This window comes from Triplophysa dalaica, chromosome 19 (genome assembly GCF_015846415.1).
Source record: "Triplophysa dalaica isolate WHDGS20190420 chromosome 19, ASM1584641v1, whole genome shotgun sequence".
Taxonomy (NCBI): domain Eukaryota; kingdom Metazoa; phylum Chordata; class Actinopteri; order Cypriniformes; family Nemacheilidae; genus Triplophysa; species Triplophysa dalaica.
Window position 1 is genome coordinate 132,501 of NC_079560.1, and position 23,667 is coordinate 156,167.

General features: G+C 42.9%; 4 protein-coding genes across 5 annotated transcripts in view; 2 read left to right on the top strand and 2 right to left on the bottom strand.

Annotated features, from left to right (window-relative positions):
* The window catches only part of tbc1d13 (TBC1 domain family, member 13), a 6,723-nt gene extending 6,354 nt beyond the window's left edge, over positions 1 to 369 (bottom strand). The window contains exon 1 of the mRNA XM_056730198.1: positions 61 to 369. Coding sequence (XP_056586176.1) covers positions 61 to 83 — 23 coding nt within the window. The 5' untranslated portion in view covers positions 84 to 369. The remainder of the gene's footprint in view (positions 1 to 60) is intronic.
* A 128-nt stretch (positions 370 to 497) lies between these two features.
* Positions 498 to 9,816, top strand: zer1 (zyg-11 related, cell cycle regulator). The gene is made up of 16 exons (XM_056730195.1): positions 498 to 647; positions 1,052 to 1,329; positions 1,405 to 1,555; positions 3,824 to 4,290; positions 4,451 to 4,624; positions 5,230 to 5,344; positions 5,428 to 5,574; positions 5,665 to 5,838; positions 5,916 to 6,131; positions 6,613 to 6,654; positions 6,740 to 6,859; positions 7,030 to 7,145; positions 7,220 to 7,408; positions 7,723 to 7,820; positions 8,165 to 8,267; positions 8,485 to 9,816. Exons 2-16 carry the CDS (start codon positions 1,163 to 1,165, stop codon positions 8,540 to 8,542), a joined length of 2,337 nt encoding a protein of 778 aa, XP_056586173.1. The 5' UTR covers positions 498 to 647; positions 1,052 to 1,162; the 3' UTR covers positions 8,543 to 9,816.
* Positions 9,817 to 10,462: 646 nt separating this feature from the next.
* Positions 10,463 to 13,881, bottom strand: si:ch1073-398f15.1 (cardiomyopathy-associated protein 5). Its single transcript, XM_056730197.1, has 2 exons — positions 13,233 to 13,881; positions 10,463 to 12,842 (listed from the first exon to the last, which is right to left on the bottom strand). Exons 1-2 carry the CDS (start codon positions 13,325 to 13,327, stop codon positions 10,958 to 10,960), a joined length of 1,980 nt encoding a protein of 659 aa, XP_056586175.1. The 5' UTR covers positions 13,328 to 13,881; the 3' UTR covers positions 10,463 to 10,957.
* A 541-nt stretch (positions 13,882 to 14,422) lies between these two features.
* LOC130407403 (homer protein homolog 1) overlaps positions 14,423 to 23,667 on the top strand; it is a 29,090-nt gene continuing 19,845 nt past the window's right edge. The window contains exons 1-3 of one of the 2 annotated variants that reach the window (XM_056730199.1): positions 14,423 to 14,810; positions 21,166 to 21,322; positions 23,487 to 23,618. In XM_056730199.1, the coding sequence (XP_056586177.1) occupies positions 14,764 to 14,810; positions 21,166 to 21,322; positions 23,487 to 23,618 (336 nt within the window). In that variant the 5' untranslated portion in view covers positions 14,423 to 14,763. Of the gene's footprint in view, positions 14,988 to 21,165; positions 21,323 to 23,486; positions 23,619 to 23,667 lie in introns of both variants that reach the window. The other variant, XM_056730200.1, reaches the window with a different exon arrangement.

Genomic DNA, 23,667 nt, shown 5'->3' on the forward strand with positions numbered 1-23,667 from the left:
TAAATAACGTCTAATATGTGTCGACAGTCGAAATAAATATGTGTTTATTATCAATCTCACCTGTTTCTGTATGAACTCGACATATTTCACAGCAACAGTCACGTGCTGCAGGAAAAACAGCCCGACGGAAAACACCGGCGCTCACGAGCATTAGTTCCGCGTTCAGGAAACGCACACACAAACACGCACACAAATAAAAAATGCGTTTCATAACTAAATGATCATTTGCAATTTTTATTTCTATTTTGTAGGGCTGTTATCGAGTTCACACCTTCAGCATAACTGCTCGTATTTATCAAGCAAATAGAAATAGTCAAAAGTGTGAATGAACGCAATACAAATCAAGCTCGAGCTCCACTTACATTTGCGCACATACAACAATACAAATTAAATAGCAATGATTATTTGACAAAGTAACACTGTCTAAAATAATGACCTTTAATCATTAATATTTGTTTATCAATCCGTCTGTACCGGCAAACCGGAAGTGCTCGTGTGTTATGTATAGTGACCCGGATGTGGCGATAGTTTTGTTGACATCGGACAGCGGCGATCAATAGAAGATCATGTTCATATTTCTGGGCTTCTAGTGACTTGAGCGACGCGTCAGTCGGTGTGCGGGCGTCAGGCGGTGCGCGACGCCTCAGGTAAGAGACACAGACGCGCGTCGAGGCCGCTGTCAATCCAAATAATGAGCGACAAGAAACTCTCTTACTTTACGTTACGTATGGTGCTAATGGTTAGCCAGCTAACAACACTGCACATAAACATCACCATCAAAAGAAAACATCACAAAAACACAAACAACATGCAACAATCTGCCTTCTGATATAAACAGAACAACAATACGTGAACATTCATCACTAAACACATAAAGAGTCTTCTGCTGTTCTTCGTATCAATGACGTGAATGAAACCGATACCAGAACAGCTCGTAGAGTCAGACAGAAGACAGAACAGACAGAGAGACAGCTGTGATGTCATCAGGTGTGATGTTGCTGAGGTGTCACTTCACTATTCACACATGTTTGTTTGTTTGTGTGATGTTCAGCAGGTGGAGGAGATCTTTTCACGCTCTCAATGTCTGCTGTGTAAGATCAAACATCCGTCTTTGAACTCTGTCACCCCCCCAATCGCTCCTGAGGCTGACAGAAACGTCGTCATGGCGACTAAAGTAGGAGACGACCCGGACAGCCTTATGTCTCTGTGTACCGTCTTCTGTCTGAAGAACCTGCGGAGAACCATGTGTTATACAGGAGACAGGGACAGACTGTGTCTGCGTCCAGACGTCTTTCTGCCCAGCGAGATCTGTGATAAACTGGTGAACGTGTACGTCGAGAGACCATTTAGTTGATCTTAAAGGCGTTTGAACTCCGCTTGACATGTGATGTTTTTGATTGACAGGTACATGGATCTGGTCCACACAGACAGCGACTTTGAGCCGCAGGACGGCTTCTTTCAGCTCTTTGGTGACCCTCGCAGCACCAGACTCACCCGACTGCAGCTCAGAGAGGATTTTGTTCGGGACAAGGACCTGGAAGCCATCGGGAAACAGGTGAGAAGACTGTGATCCAGGTCCAGTCCTTAAACGGTTTTGCTGCATGTGCTACATCACACCCTGGTGAAGCGCTACTTCCACTTTCTCTTCTTTCTGACGGCACACGATGAAATCAAGAGAAACTCTTTCTCTTTGTCAGTCCTAAATTTCATATAATCAATTCTAAAAAGTTTTATTACAGATTGATTCATTCATTCTAAGCGTTCGTGTCTGTTCAGAAGCGAAACTGCTGCGTGTTGCTCAGAAACACACAAAAGTTGTGATTTGATTGGATCAGTCAAAATATGCCAGAAGCTCGTGTTTGTAATTGGGTCTAAAATTTGAGTCTCATATGAACTATTGAATGAATGTATAAAATCAATATCACCTCAGATTAGGGATGCACGGATATGTAAATTTTGGCTGATAATAACCAAGAATTCTTTAACGTCGGAAGCCAATAACCAACATATTGGTCCATATACAGTATCTTAATATTCGTATAAATTGAAGTCTGAATCAAATGGCAAAAAGTGCACAGCAGCTTTTTTTTAAAACATTCAACGTAGAAAACAAGGTAACCATTAGTTCTCTTTCACTCCCTGAAACTCATGTAACAAGCCTACTTTACACTAGTACAGTGGTTCCCAAAGTGGGGGGTGGGGGGTCGCGAGATGATTTACAGAAACTCAATTTAAAAAAAAAAATTGTATATGTTAAAAAAGGTAGTAATGATGCGAGTATAAATTTAGGATAATTAAAATAAACTGGAAATAAAACTTCCCGACCAATATGACTGGATAAGGTCACCATTTAATGTAACCACGGCAAATAATCTGGCGTCAGATATGGAAGATGCGCTGATAGAACTGTTCGAGTTCTGGGTTTCTGTTGCGCTGGAATATCCACAGTCGTCGAAAGCCGCGTTACGTGGCTCAACGTATTTATGCGAAAAGACATTCTCCACGCTGACTTACATTAAGAATAAACACAGGTCACGGCTTAACGTGGAAGATGATCTCCGGGTGGCGATCTGCTTTGCTCCGCGCACATCGCCCATCCATCACATTAGGCGTTTTTTTCTGAATACAAAGTTATTGTTGTATGCGTGTTACAGGCAGCTTGTTCGTATTCTGTCTTTAGGCATTTCACAGTTATGGGATGTATTTGTTTTTGTCCATAATTTGTTAATAAAATAGCCTGGCTTAGAGATTGTGTACCTTTTTGTTTTAGCTCTGTCAGTATGTAACCAAATCGCAAATCCTTACAAACTGTCGGAGGAAAACACAAAGAGGAGAAAGGAGGGGGAGGAGGGGGGGGTCGCGGGTCGTCAGCAGTCTAATATTGGGGGTCGTGGTCTGAAAAGTTTGGGAACCCCTGCACTAGTAAACCATTCTTTAACCTTCAAACTTTTCTATTTAATAAAAAAAAAGGTTCTCAATAGCCACATGTCTAACAGGTCTCAAAATAGAAAGCATTCATACAGCAGTCTGATTAAACTATATGCTTTTGCTTTTGTTCCTATAATTTACACATTCATATATATCAGTTTTGTAATGTTAATTGATTATAGCAGTAAGTAAATGATCACGACAGAAAGACAGTAATGTACTGTATTTTAACTGCGAGCTGCGTGCATATTAAGTAGTCTGACCAGAGGACATAATTTAAGATTTATCGGCTTTAATATATCGGCATACATTTTTTATTATCGGCCGATAATTAATCGTGCATCCCTACCTCAGATGTTATCATATTAACAAACAAGGAACTTTTTTACATTTGGTCATTTAGCAGATGCTTTTATCCAAAGCGATTTACAAATGAGGTTAACAAGGGAAGCAATAGGAACAACACAAGGACGGCACAAAACCTAAGTGCAGTAAAACTGGAATCATAGCCCACCACAGTAAACAAAGCTAAGTTAGTTTTTTCTAAGAGTAGAAAGAGAGAAGGCAGAACTGACCGGTCAGGTGCAGATGGAAGAGATGTGTTTTCAGTCCATTCTTAAAGATCAAATCTTGAAAATTGTGGGCCTTTGTATTAATCTTGTTGAAGATTTCTTTAAGGCCACTCCCCCATTCATCCCTTACGGGGACAACAGTAGCTAAATAAAGCCAGAAGTTTGACAATCCATTCACATTAATGATGTTAACACACAAATCATCAGACAGTTCACCAGCAGTTTCCTGTTATTCACCACAGTTGTGGTCTTGACCATCAAAACATGTTCTGGAGACACCCAGCGTTTGAACTAAAGATGTCATGTTGACGTTGATTTGGCAGGATTTGATGGAGCTTCATCTGACCTACTGTAACCGCCTGACGGCACGCAGCCTGAGAGCCCTGCAGAGCTTCAGACACTCGCTGATCTCCCTCAGTCTGTTCGGATGCTCCAACATCATCTTCAGGAAGGCTGGAGCCCCGCTGGCGTACGCAGAGGACGATGATGAAGACGACGATGAAGACGATCTGGTGGAGCGGCTGGAAACGCAGACGGTTGACTCGGACTTTTGCTTTCAGGGCTTCAACCGTCTGCGGCTGCTGAATTTGGGCGGTCTGCCTGGCTTGATGGACGTGGAGATGCTGCTGAAGCCGCTGCCCGCCATCACCTCTCTGGACCTGTCGGGCGTCCGTCTGCCCCGCCCGGCGTTCCTCGCGCAGTGGAAGGAGCGTCTGACGTCGCTGGTGCTATATAACGTGGAGCTGAGTGAGGAACTGATCCAGACGCTCATGCAGTTCAGCACGCTGAGGTGAGACGCTCTTCACATCTCCATTTTACCCTTCCTGAACTATAACTACTGCTACACGTGTGTAATGATGGATCTTCTACAGAGCATGTGTCAACATCCTCCTGTTGCTTTACAATTCACGATTAAAGGCGAATCTAACTAGAGGTTTTGTTGTCTGTAGACACCTGGATATTTCCCGAGAGACCCAGAGGACGTCGAAGTTTAAGATGACGGGGAAGATCTTGGGTAGTCTGGTGCAGGGTTTGGTCAATCTGGTGTCTCTGGACGTCTCGGGTCACATCATGCTGGACAACTGCACGGCGCCTGCGTTTGAGGATGCGGTGGGCCGGCCGAGGTGAAGACTAACACATCTGTAATGTCACGCCATGTGCTCGAAGGCGTTAGTTTATTTCTGTCTGTGTGTAATACCATCACATAACCCCAGTGTTATCATCTCTTCACTGGTTACACATTAAGTGTCGTATTGATTTCAAAGTTCTTTTAATTACTATAAAGCCTTAAACGGATTAGCCCCTACCTACATAACAGATCTTCTATCACATTACAACCCATCACGCTCTCTAAGATCTCAAAACTCCAGACTTGTGATAACACTTCACGACAAGAACTAATCCACCAAAGGGGCGGAGCTTTCTCATACAGCGCCTCAACTCTGTTATGGCCTTCATGATACTATTCAAGGGTCAGACACACTCTCCACATTTAAATCTAGATTAAAGACACATCTTTGTCACTTAATGCATAATATGTTAAATAAACCACCAGGAGACTACGTTTATCAGATATTATTTACTAGAAGGATCTTGTTTGTTGTATAAACACCATGAACCGTGCTATGTTTCACCTTTTTGTGTTTTTCTAATTTCTCCTGTAAAGCTGCTTTGGAAAAATGCACATTGTGAAACACGCTGCTATATAAATGAAATTGAATTGTTTCAGCATTGAGCCGAGCAAGAGCAGCATCTACCCGCTTCGGGATCTGAAGAGATCGCTGCAGTTTCTAGGACTGTACAACACCACGCTCTGCAACGTCACACACATACCTGCTTACAAGGTTCTGCACACACCTGTCACATGTAGAGAGGATCTTATTTTGATGACGTGCAGCATTCTGACTGTGTGTGTGTGTGTGAGCAGGTGACCGGCTCTAAAAATGAAGATCAGATTCTGAATGCTATAGAGGTTTACACAGATCAGAGACCAGAACTCGCTCATCGAGCCATCAATCAGCTGTTTGACATCGCCAGAATCCAGCACTGCGGTCAGCTGCTCAGAGCGCTGAAGGTAACACACACTCTTATGATCCTGTTGTACTGGAGTAAAGTCATGTGTGCAGAATGGGTTTTTACGGATCTGACTCGTGTGTTTGTGCAGCTGGTTATTACGGCCCTGAAGACTCATAAATATGACAAGAGCATTCAGGTGACGGGCAGCGCCGCGCTCTTTTACCTCACCAACACTGAGTACCGCAACGACCAGAGTGTCCGTCTGCGCAGAGAGGTCATACAGGTGGTGCTCAACGGCATGGAGCAGTATCAGGAGGTCACTGTGAGTTTAACACACACTGTATGGATATGTTCAATCCCAGAATGCACTTCAGCCAGCTCAGTTGTGTGTGTGTGCAGGTTCAGAGGAACTGTTGCCTGACGCTGTGCAACTTCAGTATTCCAGAAGAGCTGGAGTTTCAGTATCACAGGGTCAATCTGCTGCTCTTAAAGATCCTGGAGCCGCCACGTCAGGACGAGTCCATCCAGCGCATCGCCGTACATCTGTGTAATGCGCTGGTCTGTCAAGTCGACAATGACCACAAAGAAGCCGTCGGCAAAATGGGATTTGTCAAGGTAGGAAACAGATGTGGAAAGATGTGAGGATTGTGTTTCATGCAGTCAGATATTGAAGATTTACTGCAGGTGTTTATCAGAATCATAAAGAGCTTTATTGCCAAGTGTGCTCGGACACACAAGGAATTTGTGACAAGGCACAGGTCACAAAATGTACAAAATAAATATGTGAGAGACAATACACATTAGACAAAAGGACAATAGACAGTATATTATAATGTATGGACAGATGTGCAAATGAAACTGTGTTATATATAAGTCATGCAGGGGAATGTGGATAGCTGAACAACATATGTATAATAAATATAAGTATATAGTTGGGTATTGCACATGTTGTTTTGTGCAGTAGAACATTGATCAAATCTGTTCTCCATCTTTGTACGGTTACCATATGACACTGGTTAACAAATTTGACTGTAAATATGTGTATTTGTTTGAACCATTGGAGTAATATCCTGATGTGTGTGTTTGTGTGTCACAGACCATGTTGAATCTGATCCAGAAGAGGCTTCAGGACAGAATGGTGAGTGATCCTCACAGAAGTGTGATCATTGATAACAGTTGATGGGTGCGTGTGATTGACTGTGATGATGTCATGTGTGTGTCAGTGTGATCAGGTGATGGAGTTCTCCTGGAGCGCTCTGTGGAACATCACAGACGAGACGCCAGATAACTGTCAGATGTTTCTGGAATGTAACGGAATGAATCTCTTTCTGGACTGTCTGAAGGTTTGTCCCTTTGTTTTGTGGTCTGTTTATTCTGTTGGATCAGCAGCTGTCTTACTACACATTAATACACATGCAGAGAACACGGTGTGTTATTCTTTAGTACCCACAATGCATTGCTCCATGGTGGACTGCGAGTGATGATTCATGTGTGAAGGGCTTGATTTCTGCAGGAGTTTCCTGATAAACAGGAGCTTCATCGTAACATGCTGGGACTGCTGGGTAATGTAGCTGAAGTGAAAGCGCTACGGCCGCAGCTCCTCACCAAGCAATTCATAACAGTCTTCAGGTGTGAATTGCATCGACACCAACATGATTTTGAGTGTTAGCTCACTGATTCAGACTTGAATGTTCTCCTCGCAGTGACCTGCTGGACAGTAAAGCGGACGGCATTGAAGTGTCGTATAACGCATGCGGAGTTCTGTCGCACATCATGTTTGATGGGCAGGAGGTCTGGAGCATGGAGGAACCCACGAGGTCACATGTCATGGACAAAATGTGGGCGGCCATTCAGAGCTGGGATGTCACCTCACGACGAAACATCAACTACAGGTGCAAAAACACATCAGACACAGCTCTGTTAAAGGGCCGGGTATACACTGTCCGTGTCCGTCTGACGCACACACGTGTCGACACAGCTTCTCGGGCATACAGTAAGTCATTGACTGGACTCAGTAGATTAAAAAAAATTGCGCATGCACTGTTGTGTGCATTCCGTGGGGTTTTCGGCCGACCACGGACCCTCCTGATGACGGAAATTGCGTCATTAGGACTGTGCACATACGCTGACGGCCGGACTATACTTTTGCCTTAACGTCTCCTAACTCAGTGTTGGTGTTCATCTTGTCGGTCTGTCTCTCTCGCAGGTCGTTTGAGCCCATCCTGCGTCTTCTCCCTCAGAGTGGAGCTCTGGTCAGTCAACATTGGGCCACATGGGCGCTGTATAACCTGGTGTCAGTTTATCGTGAGTCCGTCATTCAAATAAATCACATCATTAACAACAAAACAAGATCACACTGCTATCATGAATAACACATATTAGAAATGTTTTGCATTACAGTGATGTGAGTTAAAAATCCCACCAACACATTTTCTGTCAAATGTAATTTATTGAGGTATGAGGGTAAATATGACGTAATCTCTGAAGGTTTCACACTTCGTTATTGATGACAAACATCACACACAATAAATACGAAAAAATTCTTTCTTCTTTCCGTTCGTTAGAGTTTCTTTATTATGTTTTCTTACTAGAATTTTCTATATAAATCTCAGTGTGTGTTTGTCATTCTCTTATCATTGTCATTGCAGCGAGTAAATACTGCCCCCTGTTGATAAAGGAGGGTGGCGTCCCTTTGCTGCAGAAAGTTCTAGAGCTGGATTCTTCTCACCAAGAGACAAAGGACATGGCGAGGTAACACATACACTCACCTGTACACACACACACACACTGGTGTCCATGTTTTATGGGGACATTCCATAGAAACCTGATTTTATATCAGGTTTATGATATATTCAACCCTCTAACCCAACCACTGAAACCTTTCTGCACTCTTAAATTTTCAATAAATACCATTCTGGACACACACACACAAACACAAAGAGGACTGATACGTGTGTTTCTTCTGCAGTAAAGTGATGGAGCAGTGTGAGAACTTTAAAGATGATGTGATGGACACCAGCAGGTAAAGAACGTCTGAGCAGGATCTTCACTTCACTGTCACTGATGTGCTGGAGGACGTCACTTATCAGTCATGTTAGTGACGTCACACTACAGTGAGCACGGCCCCCCTGTGTGTTTGTGCGTGTGTGTATTTCATTCTGATTTTATTTGTGTTAGAGTGAGTGTGTATATATATATATATATATATATTTATATATATATATTTGTGTGTGTTTGTCTGGAATGTAAGCTTCACTGAAACCTTCCACAGTTCCCCACCCTCTGTGACATATGCTCGTGATCAATCGATCCTGTCGGTATGCTGGAAAGCGATGATGTCATAAAGACTTGTCTAGCTGTTTTGGAGAGTTCGGTTGGGATGTTGGGATGAAGGTTCTCTGGCTTTGTTGTGTAGGGATGTTTTCACACCGTCTCACGTAGCCACGCGCCTGAGGAATCTGCAATGAAAATTCAGTCACAGTTCTGTCATTAAAGACATATGTGTGGGCAGATTCTTCTCTTTGTAATGATTTATATGTCACGAGATAAAGAGTGGTTTGTGTGTCTTCAGATCAGTCATCCTCACCTGCAGGTTTGAAATGAAATGCAGACGGTTTTTCTACACACCTCTGAAACTGCAATAAAAGCAGATGTACTGATGAAACTGCGCGGGTGTGAAGAGAGAATCATTCATTCGCTGTCAAACACTCGTGGTTTGTGTTTCAGTACTCTGGGCTGCTGCTGTCTTTGTCTCCTTTAGATGATGTATGATAATAATGTATCAGGTATAAAAACTCCTCAACTATCTTTAGGTTCTGAACTCAATCGCAGGTTCTTTATGTTGGAATACTTATAAATATATTTGTGCTTTGTGTAATGTTCAATGTTAGAAGAGCAACGATTGTTTTTGTAAAGAAATCATTTTATTCAGAAACTGTCGGACGCTTGTACATAAATGACAAAATACACAAGAATACAGAACTATTTCAGCCGTCAGAATGTCTGGATTTGTTTGATGATTATGATAAAAACATGCACTTGTCAATCATATCATGATTTTGTAAGCTGGTTTTCATGATTTTATCTTTTTGTAGTAAAGCTAAATATATCTGACAGTATCAACAAGATATCCAAAATGTAAATCTCCAGGCATCTTTCAATAGTTCTCTTTAAAGTTATGATGATTTGAAATGGTTTTCTTTATTTAAAGCAGAACTCATGAGTGCGTTATAGACTGTTTTCCTTATTTGTGGGTCGTTTTGTTAAAGATGTGATAAATAAACACATGTTTAAAAACTGTTATCAGCCAATCACAGCTCTGGACTCACGTGTTTTATGAAGATATCAGACTCCTCGATTATTAAGATGAAAGTTCATCGGTCACGATAAAAGTTCAGTTAAAGACATTCTGTATTAGACACATTTCTGTAAAAGCCTAATATTACTGTATCTGCAGGCTTTTGATGATCTCGTGCACAAAGAACAGCCAATCAAAAGCCTTCATCACTGCGAAGAACCAATCAGAAACACGACGCCCTCACTGAGTGAGAACGAAAAGCGTCGATGGTCAGCCTAAAATGTATAAAGTAAATAAAGTTTATTTGAGTAAATTGGTTTTAAAAAGGGATTCAAAGAAGTTTTTTTGTATCTCGGAGTCTGACACGGAAGCGCTCGTGGGAATGGCGCGAGATTTTGAGGTGAGACGACGAACGACACCTGTGACACGAAATCAATCAATGAATATATGAGCAGAGTTATCGGAATGATGTTTATTTCAGTTCTCAAAAAACAAATCCATCTAACACTGTTATATGTTATTTATATATTGTATTTTATTTAAAGTCCGGTAACAGAAGATCTAAGCGCATGACATGTAAGTCTTTATAGTAATAGATGACTCATATGATGTGTGTTACTACACAAACAAACATATGTTGTGTCTTCTTTTGGGACTTTTCTTAAACATATGATGTTTATTCTGTACAAACGTCACACAAACCTCTCTGCATTTTTACATCACAAATAAACATCATTTAGGTTGATTGATGAGCTCGTGGAGACCCAAAAACGTTCCTGACCTCCCAATCTTGTCCATGTTGGAACATGAGGTTTGTGAAGACTCCTCCATACATGTAATGAATCATATACTGAGTTAATCACACTTTTAAGCCCTCCCCCAACCTCACGCAAAACTTGATTTAGTCTGATGAAAGCCTTTCGGTTTATGATGACACAAGTATTATATGAAAAGTGACAAATTAACTCGCATTCACTCACTAACATTGTACAGTCATGTGTTTGTTTCAGTTCATCCTGTGTTTTGCATTATTGACCTGTTGGCATCACAAACACCAAGAGATTTGTCTACAGTCTCTTCATCTGACGCTGTGAGCAACATCATCACACACACACACACACAGACATTTGCTGCTGTGACATCATCACACATCAGGAGAAGGAGGATGAGATTCAGTGGTCTCGTCCTTTTCTTTAGCCTCAGGTGATGTCATCTCTTCTGAGACAGTTTTGTCCTCTTGCAGGTTTTCTCCTTCTGTTTGTTGTTCTTCATCCTCAGTTTCGGCTGGCAGCAGCGGGATCAGATCAAGGAAGGGTTTGTAGCGTGGAATTATGGGTTTGTTTGCGTTTATGGTTTGGCTCGTTTTGGGAGATTCAGTTTCACTTACAGACTTTGTTTTATTTTTATGGTCATCTGTCCTGGTAGAGGCTGTAGTTGTGGAAAACGTCTGCAAGTTTTCTTCCCACGCCGGACAATCCTCACTGATTTCCACAGGTAAAAACGCTTCAGCAATATCGATGTCGTCGGTGAACGGAAGAGAATTCTCCTTCTTTTTTGCTTCATCTTTGAACGTAACTGGTCTACTCCTCACCCCTTGAGGTTCCGCCTCCGGCTCGGTTTGATATAAATCGACCGCTTCCCACGGTGATGATGATGCGCTGCTTCTAAAGAAATCTGTGATCTCTTCCAGCTCATCCGTCCTGGTCTCCACCTCTGTTTTAGATTGTTCCACGTATCCGGCGAGTCTGAACGGGTCCTGACGTTCTTCGCTGCGCACCTCGGGTTCCCGATCGCCATCCACGATGTTGAGAGTCTCGACCCTCAGCACAAACTTCTCCAGATAGCCTCTGTCCTCAGAGTCGGACTCTCTACTGTGGAAAGATTTTTCAGAGGTCAGACTCTCTGTGTCATCGTCCGGCTTCTTCCTGCTTCCCACGGCATCGGCGTACAGGTCGGAGTAGAAAAACGCCATGGCTTTGGGCTCCTCCAGCAGGTTGGGGTCGATGATTTTTAGAGGTCCTTCAGGAAGGTATATGGGGGTGAGCACCATCTCCTCGCTGCCGAACAATGCGGAGCCGCTTGCCTTCAGGTGGGATTTTGAAAGCTCTCTTTTCTCCTCTTTATTATTGTCGTGGGAGGGCGGAGCACTGCTGCCGCCGCCATAAAAGACATCGTCCAGATGTTCGGCAGGAATATCTAACACGCTGACAGCTGAGGGGGCCCGTGATAGTCCACAGCTCAGTTCTGGCACCTCATTTACGTTCTGAGTGAGCGTGTTTTCTGTCCCGGAATCTCCGGGAACTTCTTCTAGTGCTGCCTGTCCTGACCGCGTCCGGGTATCCAGAAGAGTGAAATTCTCAAAGTAATCCTCCGCTGTGACGCCTCTTCTCGAACATGTGAGGACCGGGACGATGGGCTCCGGTACGAATGATGTCCCCTCATCCTCTCCAGGAGTCTCAGCGGGAACGTTCACGGGTTCAACGGGAATCCTGCTGGATTTTATGGCAGGCACCTCCTCAAGGTAAAACAAACAATCTTTCAGACCTTCACTCTCCTCCTCGTCCACCGTAGACACTTTGTGTGGAGCGATGATGTTCAGAATTTCAGATCCTTCAGACACCAGACTGAACAAACGTTGATGCTTTTCTTCTTTGGTGTGTGTGGTTCTGTCTGGTGTGTGCGTGACATTAGGGAGGGACACCTCCACCATGGCCGGTCTCATAATCTCATCCCTCAGGTAAGGAAACCGTTTCTCAGCTTTTTGCTTCTTTCTCTCTCTTCTGGTGGTGTGCTCCTCGTCCATGGTGACCAGGATCTTGCCGGCCGTGCCTGGGCTGCTGAGAGTGTAGCCGGGTTCTGGGGTCGTGACGTTCCTCTCTGAGGCCCAGGGGGTCGAGCAGCGACTGGAAGCCGTTTCCCAAACAATCCCGCTGTCTTCGCTCTGAACCGTCACCATTGAGAAGGATGGGTCCATCATCAGGCACTGGAGTTTAGGCTTCACGTCTTCGTCCTGAACAGCTTCTCTCAGACTGTGGGGAGGAGAGACACTTATTCCACGGTCGCTCATGATAACAGCTTTACTTTTATTTATACTCTTGAACACTTTTTAAAACGAAAATAATAAACGTCACTGTTTCCAGCATTCATCTGTATACGCAGATGTGGAACCTTGGAACGGCCAACGTTTCATTTAATGACTCTACTACCATAACAAACACTGCTGAAGAAATCGTCTCACTTGTGTTTTATAACTCAAGGTCACTTCACTTTTTAATGTTGTGTGTCATGTTAGTTTAGCTAGCATGCAAAACATGTCCATGTCATATTGACACAGACACAGAGCTGTTAATCAGGCTTCTGTGCTTCTATGTGTCTGTGGTTTTCATGTCAAGAGCATAAACTCATCTGGTGTCTCAGACCTGTTGTTCAGATCTTCCTCTTCATCATTCATCTCTTCCTCCGCCAGCGTGTCCTGCAGTACCATCATCTGACTCTCCGCCCCAATTATTTCCATTGTTTCTGTTGCAGGTCGCACTAATCCTAGGTGCTGTGCAGGCGTGCGCTCGTTCTCTTTGTGTCATCGCAGTCGTGGGAACTTTCTCTTGCTCAGCGTTTTCTGTAAATAGCCTGACAGGCGTCACATTGGGTGCCTGCACTCACCGGCCAACGGTGCGACGCCACACATTTACATGTGGTTGTGGGTTATGTGTGAAAGTTGACGTTTGGGTTGTTCTCGATGTTTCAGAAACTCCCAAGACTTCTGTACCTTTAACACCTGTATGCTGGCATTACAGAAAAGCAGCAGATTGATTTTCTGCTTCTCTGCCAAAACTAAAAATACTTCACAGACACGTGACCGTTTGAGGCGCTGCAGGTCACGTCGAGTTGATCCAGAAAAAAACAAACATTTCTAACGGTTTCATCTCAAATTTGAATGTCTCGCACTGATCACAAACCTAAACAAATTCAATTGTTTTCAAGTCAGGAAATGAATCTGAGAATGTTTTTACTGTGAAAACAAATGACATGCTTAACTATTTCAGTACAAAAATACACACGAGGAATGACTGAAACGCTCTTGATAGTCCTTCAGTTGTACACAAATGAGATTATAAAGTGGTCTTCTGTAATATTGTGATATTTAAAAACATGTTTGATGGAGGAGAATCATCAGGTGTCTGAAACACCTGCTGGTGTCTGTCACTGTGTCATTCAAGAGCCCAATGAAATGTGAACCAGTGTGTGCGTCTGGCATAGTTGTGTGAACCGGAGCACAACCTTCTTTTAGAGTTTCCTCATGTGTAAAAACACTGACCAATAAAGTTGTTGTTTTTAAGGTCACTTAGCACGTTTTCTGTTATGGCGTTTACGACTAGCTGTGTGTTGCTAGATAAAACCACTGTGTTTATAAACACTCTCAGTCCGTCACAGTGTTGTGTTGATGCAGTGAAGAGCATCTGAATATTTCATGACATTCAACAGAAAACATGTGACGTGTTTCCATTATTGATCATCATACATGTTGACTTTATTTTAGAGGAGAGATGAGTGTCCGCGTCTAGTGCGGTAATAACGTGTTGAGCGTGACGACAGCTGAACTCTGTGAAAGATGTTCACGAGACAATGTTCATGTCATGTGATGATTTCACAGCAGAATCCAGACACAAATAAACGCCACTGTTTCTCCTTCGATAAACTCACAGACAGCTGTTTGCGAGCGCGCGTGTCGCGCATCTATTCTCTGCAGCGGCCGCCGCCGGAAGTGAAATGCACGGCGTACTGTCCATGACGTCAGAGTGGCGAGGAGGCGTGACGTGAGAGCGCAATGACAGATAATGTATGAGATGACAGGGGGAGGCGGATGACAGCAGACTCTTCGACATCTCCGCTTCACATCTGGTCGATCTGTGTGGATTTCTCTCATTGATCAGCTGAAATCTGTGTGAGCTGATGGAGGCGGACATGATGTCTCTGCAGTACATCACCCACGAGTGGATGTGAGTCTCTCTCTGTGTGGATGTATCGGACGACGGGTGGATGTATTTGAGGATTTGTGCAGGAGTCTGTCAGAATCGCACGCGCATCATGTCGGACTGAAAACGCGCGCGAGAAAACGGCGACATTAAAACACGGACGCTTTCACAGAGGAGCCGAGCACGCGCCAGAAAAATGGGGTACGTTACCGTGATTTACTTCGGCTGGTGGATGAATTTGACGATAAAATGAACACGATTAGTGTATATACATCTGCGTCGTATCAATCGTTGACAAATTCGTGTAGCACGAGCAGGATACCGTGATGGTGCCGTTGGTGAGCTGTGCGCGGTGTCGCCGTCAACCGCGATATAATTATGTTCAAAACAGCATTCATCAAAATAAAACGCTGTGCTCTTCTATTTCGATACAACGATACCGTGTGATAACCGATTACACGATGACCACTGTCCCCGTCATGGTGTCTGTAGCACTTTTGTGATGATTTGCTTGATAACCAGTTTTCAGCAAATATTCATCCGTTTGTCGTTTCTCTTCTATTATGGGATGAATTAACGGGCCTTTAATTTGGAAGTCATTAGATCCTGATGGTGACAGAATTCCATTAGTTGATCAGCATTCGGTTCGGTTATATAGGAATGATGTCATCAGTGGCTTGTGACATCATTAGCACAGGTTGGCAAGCTGTGTGACGTCACAGCTGTGTGGTACATAGAAGACGACTTGATGTACTGTTACAGTATTCGCGGCATGTTAATGGGTTACGTCTTTAAGAGTAAAGTGCGGTTTGTGGCTTTGAAGAACGTTTATTAAACACAGCAAAGAAAATTCCTTCCACTCTTTCTAAAAGAAGACACTGTTCCTGGAACAGCTCCAGAACGTTATAACTCAACCTTATCTTAAAACAGCCGAGGTGGACAGAACACATGCGTGTGAAGCTGCTGACAGAGGTACTAAGGGGAGCTCGCTGATTGGCTCATTCAGATTTGATGTCACAACGTTATCTTGAGTGATGTCACTGTGGGATACTTTTGATGTCAAAGAAATCCCCACACAGAGAGAGAGAGAGAGAGAGAGAGACGTGTGGAGTGTTTCTATCAGCTCTTATGTAACCCACAGGTTTGATTTTATTCTCTGGAGAAGAACTGAAGAACTCTCAAACTCACACACTCATCTTTATCTATCTCACTCACTCTCTCTCACCCTGTCACACACACACTCACTCACTCACTCACTAACTAACTCACTCACTCACTCACTCACTCACTCATTTACTAACTATCTCTCTCTCACCCTGTCACACACTCACTCACTCACTAACTCACTCACACACTCACTCACTCACTCACTCACTCACTAACTCACTCACTCACTCACTCACTCACTCACTCACTCACTCACTAACTCACTCACTCACTCACTCACTCACTCACTCACTCACTCTCACCCTGTCACGCTCTCACTCACTCACTCACTCACTCACTAACTATCTCTCTCTTACCCTGGCACGCTCTCACTCACTCACACACTCACTCACTCACTCACTCACTCACTCACTCACTAACTATCTCTCTCTCACCCTGTCACGCTCTCACTCACTCACTCACTCACTCACTAACTATCTCTCTCTTACCCTGTCACGCTCTCACTCACTCACACACTCACTCACTCACTCACTCACTCACTCACTCACTAACTATCTCTCTCTCACCCTGTCACGCTCTCACTCACTCACTCACTCACTCACTAACTATCTCTCTCTTACCCTGTCACGCTCTCACTCACTCACACACTCACTCACTCACTCACTAACTATCTCTCTCTCACCCTGTCACGCACTCACTCACACACTCACTCACTCACTCACTAACTATCTCTCTCTCACCCTGTCACGCTCTCACTCACTCACTCACTCACTCACTCACTAACTATCTCTCTCTTACCCTGTCACGCTCTCACTCACTCACACACTCACACACTCACTCACTCACTCACTCACTCACTCACTCACTAACTATCTCTCTCTCACCCTGTCACGCTCTCACTCACTCACTCACTCACTCACTCACTAACTATCTCTCTTTCACCCTGTCACGCTCTCACTCACTCACTCACTCATTTACTAACTATCTATCTCTCACCCTGTCACGCTCTCACTCACTCACTCACTCACTCACTAACTATCTCTCTCTCACCCTGTCACGCTCTCACTCACTCACTCATTTACTAACTATCTCTCTCTCACCCTGTCACGCTCTCACTCACTCACTCACTCATTTACTAACTATCTCTCTCTCACCCTGTCACCCTGTCACGCTCTCACTCACTCACTCACTCACTAACTATCTCTCTCTCACCCTGTCACGCTCTCACTCACTCACTCACTCACTCACTCATTTACTAACTATCTCTCTCTCACCCTGTCACGCTTTCACTCACTAACTATCTCTCTCTCACCCTGTCACGCTCTCACTTACTCACTCACTCACTCACTCACTCATTTACTAACTATCTCTCTCTCACCCTGTCACGCTTTCACTCACTCACTAACTATCTCTCTCTCACCCTGTCACGCTCTCACTCACTCACTCACTAACTATCTCTCTCTCACCCTGTCACGCTCTCACTCACTCACTAACTCACTCACTCACTCACTCACTAACTATCTCTCTCTCACCCTGTCACGCTCTCACTCACTCACTCACTAACTATCTCTCTCTCACCCTGTCACGCTCTCACTCACTCACTAACTCACTCACTCACTCACTCACTAACTATCTCTCTCTCACCCTGTCACGCTTTCACTCACTAACTATCTCTCTCTCACCCTGTCACGCTTTCACTCACTAACTATCTCTCTCTCACCCTGTCACACACTCTCTCACTCACTCATTATCTCTCTCTCACCCTGTCATGCTCTCACTCACTCACTCACTCACTAACTATCTCTCTCTCACCCTGTCACGCTCTCACTCACTCACTCACTCACTCACTAACTATCTCTCTCTCACCCTGTCACGCTCTCACTCACTCACTCATTTACTAACTATCTCTCTCTCACCCTGTCACGCACTCACTCACTCACTCACTAACTATCTCTCTCTCACCCTGTCACACACTCTCTCACTCACTCATTATCTCTCTCTCACCTTGTCACACACTCTCTCACTCACTCATTATCTCTCTCTCACCCTGTCACGCACTCACTCACTCACTCACTAACTATCTCTCTCTCACCCTGTCACACACTCTCTCACTCACTCATTATCTCTCTCTCACCTTGTCACACACTCTCTCACTCACTCATTATCTCTCTCTCACCTTGTCACACACTCTCTCACTCACTCATTATCTCTCTCTCACCCTGTCATGCTCTCACTCACTCACTCACTAACTATCTCTCTCTCACCCTGTCACGCTCTCACTCACTCACTCACTCATTAACTATCTCTCTCTCACCCTGTCACGCTCTCACTCACTCACTCACTCACTCACTCACTCACTCACTCACTCACTATCTCTCTCTCTCTCTCTCTCTCTCTCTCTCTCACCCTGTCACTCACTCACTCACTTACTCACTATCTCTCTCTCTCTCTCTCTCTCTCTCTCACCCTGTCACTCACTCACTCACTCACTATCTCTCTCTCACCCGGTCATGCTCTCACTCACTCTCTCTCTCTCTCTCTCTCTCTCTCTCTCTCTCTCTCTCACACACTGTCACTCACTCACTCACTCACTTACTCACTATCTCTCTCTCTCTCTCTCTCTCTCTCTCTCTCTCTCTCTCACACTGTCTCTCTGACTCACCCTGTCACTCTCTCTCTCTCTGCATGTGTGTGTGTAAAGCATATGTTACATTAAGTGATAACAATAAAGAAATGTTCTGTTCAGAAGTATTCATTAGATGTGTGAGTGAGGATGTGTCGTGATGTTCAGATGTTGCTGTGTGTGGTGATGATTGTATGTGCGGTTAGAGTTCAAACACTTCTCTGTTAATTTTTAACCCATTTACATTTAGTCATTTAGCAGATGCTTTTATCCAAAGTGAGTTATAAATGAGGTGAACAATAGAAGCATACAAATATGGCACATTTTGGGACGGCACTACACGGCGTTGTTTGTTAGCAGAGTGCAGGGATCCAGATGGGACGGTGTATTAGCGAGTGAAGGTACAGGGGGCAGAACCAGTTTTGTTGGCCAAGAGCAAAGCTATGAATTTGTAAACCATGAGATTACATTCATTGATCAGTCAAACCCTTGATCTTCATGTTACTCATGCTAAATGAATTAGTCAGTATTTAACAATCAAAACTACAGTAATGAGGGTTTTTATGATGGGCAGATGTCCATTCAGTTTTATGAACAACATGAAAGTAAACATGACAGTTCGTACAGCAGCTTAAATCTGCTACACACGTGTGTATGTGTAATGATGATGATGTGTTACAGATCTCTGATTGGTCGGATGTTGACTGCACTGTAACCAGATGGACAATCTCACCCTTAGCCTGTGTTTGTGTGTGATAGAGAGTTCATGAACAGCTAGCGTGTGTGTGTACAACGCATCTTTGTGGTGTAGTCAAATTAACCATCAGTTGTATGATAAGACTGATTTCCTGTGTGTGTGTGTGTGTGTGGGGGGGGGGGTTCTGGTGTAGCATCCAAATGTCCCCATGAGGATAGTAAAACCTGAGATCATTGTGTTTATCAGTCAGTGATCCTCAGACTCCTACCAATAATCATTGATTATAACTTAAACTAATTGATGTTAGGTTTATGTGAAGCGGTTTAGAAGTAGATGACAGAAAATACCATTAGAGGAGCACTGAGTTCACTGTGAGTACAGTATAGAGTCCATTGAGAGTTCAGTTAGTACAGTAAGGATAGAACACAGTTCACTGTAATTACTGTAAGTGTAGTACACACTAGTTCAATGTGAGTACAGTCAGTATAGTACTGAGCCTGAAGTAAGTCATTCATGAAATGTGTCCTGTAGTTTTGGCACATTTAAAGAAGGCGTATGACATCTTGCGGTTGAACTTGGTATCTCACTCTAATTTCAAAATATTGTAGAGGTAAGTTTAGCCATCTAACATTTCTTCTTGTTTTGTTGTTTGTTATCAGAAAAATCTCCAGGAGCTGTATTGTTTGTGAATGTGTATCAGAAGTTAAGGGCAGTCCTCGACGTGCACATGCGCAGCAACGTTTGTTCATGTTGCGGATCTGAAACCGCCTATAGGTTGCACAGCAATTTTGTGATTAAAGTGACTGGAACTATCTGTGCATCAAACTGCTTTCCAGCCAATAAGAATAGAGTATTCCGGCAAACCATGGTATAAAGATGTTTGGACACTAATATGAGAAATCTGCTCATGAAGAAAATTATTTTTGTGTGTTTTACATTTACATGTGTAGCAGTCCGGCGTCACTTCTGTGAGTTTGCTCACTCACATTTCTGGACGTAGAATCCCTGTTGTAAAATATGTGTTGTGTGTACAGATGTGAGCGCAGTCTGATGTGAACACATCATCATCAGTGTGTGTGTGTGTGTGTGTGTTTCTGCTGCTTTAGTGTTATCTCAATGCAAATTTCAGACAGTGATTGTGTGTAACTGTAAAAATGTTCTGTACAGTGGAGGAACAGGGAAACACGCCTTGCATGCTGGGATTTACATAAATGACTCTAAAGAGGATCCATCAGATAAACTGAGTGATATGCAGTCCTGGACTAAAGCTGTTTCTCTCTCTCTATCTCTCACTCTCTCTCTGTCTCTCTCACTCTCTATTTCTCCCTCTGTCTCTCTCTTCCTCCCTCTGTCTCTCTCTTCCTCCCTCTCTCTCTCTCTCTCTGTTTCTCTCACTCTGTTTTTCTCTCACTCTTATTTTCTATCTCTCTGCCTTAGGACCATTTGTGTGGTGAATGTGGATTGGTGTCGCTCCGTGTCACACATTATCTTTCTTATTGATCTTCCCTCACAGAGGGATTGTTGGGAGCAGTAGCTGTGGTGTGTGCTGATTTTTCTGATTTGTTGAGCATTGAATCGTGGGTCGATTGTGCCGTCATGTTGAGGAGGTCAACCCTTTCCTATAAACACACAGAAGCTTTTCAAGCTATGTTTTGATTTGGACTTCTTGCTTAATAAATGTGCAGACATCTTTAATGTAAAATCAGTAAATGTGCATGATATATACATGATCAGAACACAGTGTATTCACTTAAAAAATATTTTTTTTAATCTTTAAAGTTGTCAAAGGTTGGATTTTGCAAATTTGACTCCAGTGCATAAAAAATGTGTCTTACAGTAGCAGTTGTAAAGGTGTTCAGTGTTGTGATGAAATAATCACTTGTGTCCTCCAGAGAGCAGCCGATCTTCAGCACCAGAGCTCACGTCTTCCAGATCGACCCCAACACTAAAAAGAACTGGGTGCCCACCAGCAAACATGCCGTTACTGTGTCATATTTCTATGACAGCACACGTAACGTCTACCGCATCATCAGTCTGGACGGCTCAAAGGTCACAACATCTGTGGAACCTCTCTCACACTCACACACACACACACACACACACACACTTGGATATGTGGTTTAGGAGGACTCTCCATGGACATCATGATTTTATACTGTACAGACTGTTTATTCTTTTCCCTAACCCTATCCATCACTGAAAACATTTGGTGTTTTTTAAGCCATTTTGGGTTTCAAAGACACAGGAAGTGTCTCTGTAAACCATGTATACGTTATTATACACATCTCATTACACACATTTGTGTCCTTGTAAACCGTATATACAACTACATGCAAGCAGACACACATATACATTTGTTTTTATAAAATGTGAGGACACAACCATTTTAATAGTGTACAGATTGTAAATGGCTAGTTGACAAATACTGAACATGCGTCCTGTGGTGTTACAGGAAACCATTGAAAAGAATATGTTATTAATATATTGTCTTATATTATTGTTTATTGTAGATATGATCTTCACTGTTCTTGTTTTTTTCTTAATTTTTGCTATCATACCAAAAGGCAAAAGTGCAGTTTGTCAACTACCCCTTTTGTATCCTGTCACCATCACCCTACCCCTAATCCAAACCATCACAAACCTTTCTGCATTTATACATGAAATAAACATCATGTAAAAGGATTTATAAGATGACTTTCTCAAGGAGACCAAAAAATGCACACAATATCTATAATAACTGCTATTATTATATTTGTGGGGACATTTGGTCACACACACACTGCAGGGTTTACCAGAAAACACACACAGCACAAAGGCCCTGGGTGCATAGTTATTTTTGACTGGGTTGGGTTTGGTTGCATAACACTTTGCAGACACACAAGTTTGCACAGCTATCGATTTGAGGACATACATTGACACAACACAATCTCTAGCCCCTCACCCTAACCATCAGAAGTGAGTACCTGACCCTCACCCTAAACCTGATTATAACCTAAAGCTGATTATAACCTAAACCTGATTATAACCCAACCTGATTATAACCCAAACCTGATTATAACCCAACCTGATTATAACCTAAACCTGATTATAGCCCAACCTGATTATAACCCAACCTGATTATAACCTAAACCTGATTATAACCCAACCTGATTATAACCTAAACCTGATTATAACCTAAACCTGATTATAACCTAAACCTGATTATAACCTAAACCTGATTATAACCCAACCTGATTATAACCTAAACCTGACTATAACCCAACCTGATTATAACCTAAACCTGATTATAACCCAACCTGATTATAACCTAACCTGATTATAACCTAACCTGATTATAACCCAACCTGATTATAACCTAAACCTGATTATAACCTAACCTGATTATAACCCAACCTGATTATAACCTAAACCTGATTATAACCTAACCTGATTATAACCCAACCTGATTATAACCTAAACCTGATTATAACCCAACCTGATTATAACCAAAACCTGATTATAACCCAACCTGATTATAACCTAAACCTGATTATAACCTAACCTGATTATAACCTAAACCTGATTATAACCCAACCTGATTATAACCTAAACCTGATTATAACCCAACCTGATTATAACCTAAACCTGATTATAACCCAACCTGATTATAACCTAAACCTGATTATAACCTAAACCAGATTATAACCTAAACCCTAAAACCAGGTCTTGACCCTCAAACAGCCCTTTAAAGGGGTCTCAGAAAGTGAGGACCGGCCAAAATGTCCTCACTTTACTCTCTTAGTCCTCACTCTGCTGGTCTAAAACTCAAACTGGTCCTCATAAAGATAGATGTACAAGTACACACACACACGCCAATCATCTGTGTGTGTATGCATGTGTGTGTCTGTAGATGCGCAAAAGCATATTCACTACACATTTTTACCCAAAAGTAATATGAAACAAATCTTAGTAAAAACTCACTTTAGGAAATGCAAAACCCCTAAAATATAGTACCTAAAGTTTTTTGGTTAAAAGTTGTTAAAATTGTTATATTTTTTTAGAATATCTTTATTAAAAACAACAGAAAAATGACTTTGTTTATAAGTAAAGGTGTGTGTGTTGTATTTAAGCTTTTATTTAATCAATTGTTTTTAATTTCCCACAATGCTTTAGTGATGATGAGTGATCATTACAGCGAGGTGTGTGTGTAATTGTGAGGTTTTGTTTTGTGCAGGCCATCATCAACAGCACCATCACTCCTAACATGACCTTCACCAAAACATCACACAAGTTTGGTCAGTGGGCTGACAGTCGAGCGAATACAGTGTACGGCCTGGGCTTCTCCTCCGAGGCTCATCTGAGTAAAGTGAGATTCATTCTTATTTATTCTCTCGTCCTGATCTCCCGTCAGCTTC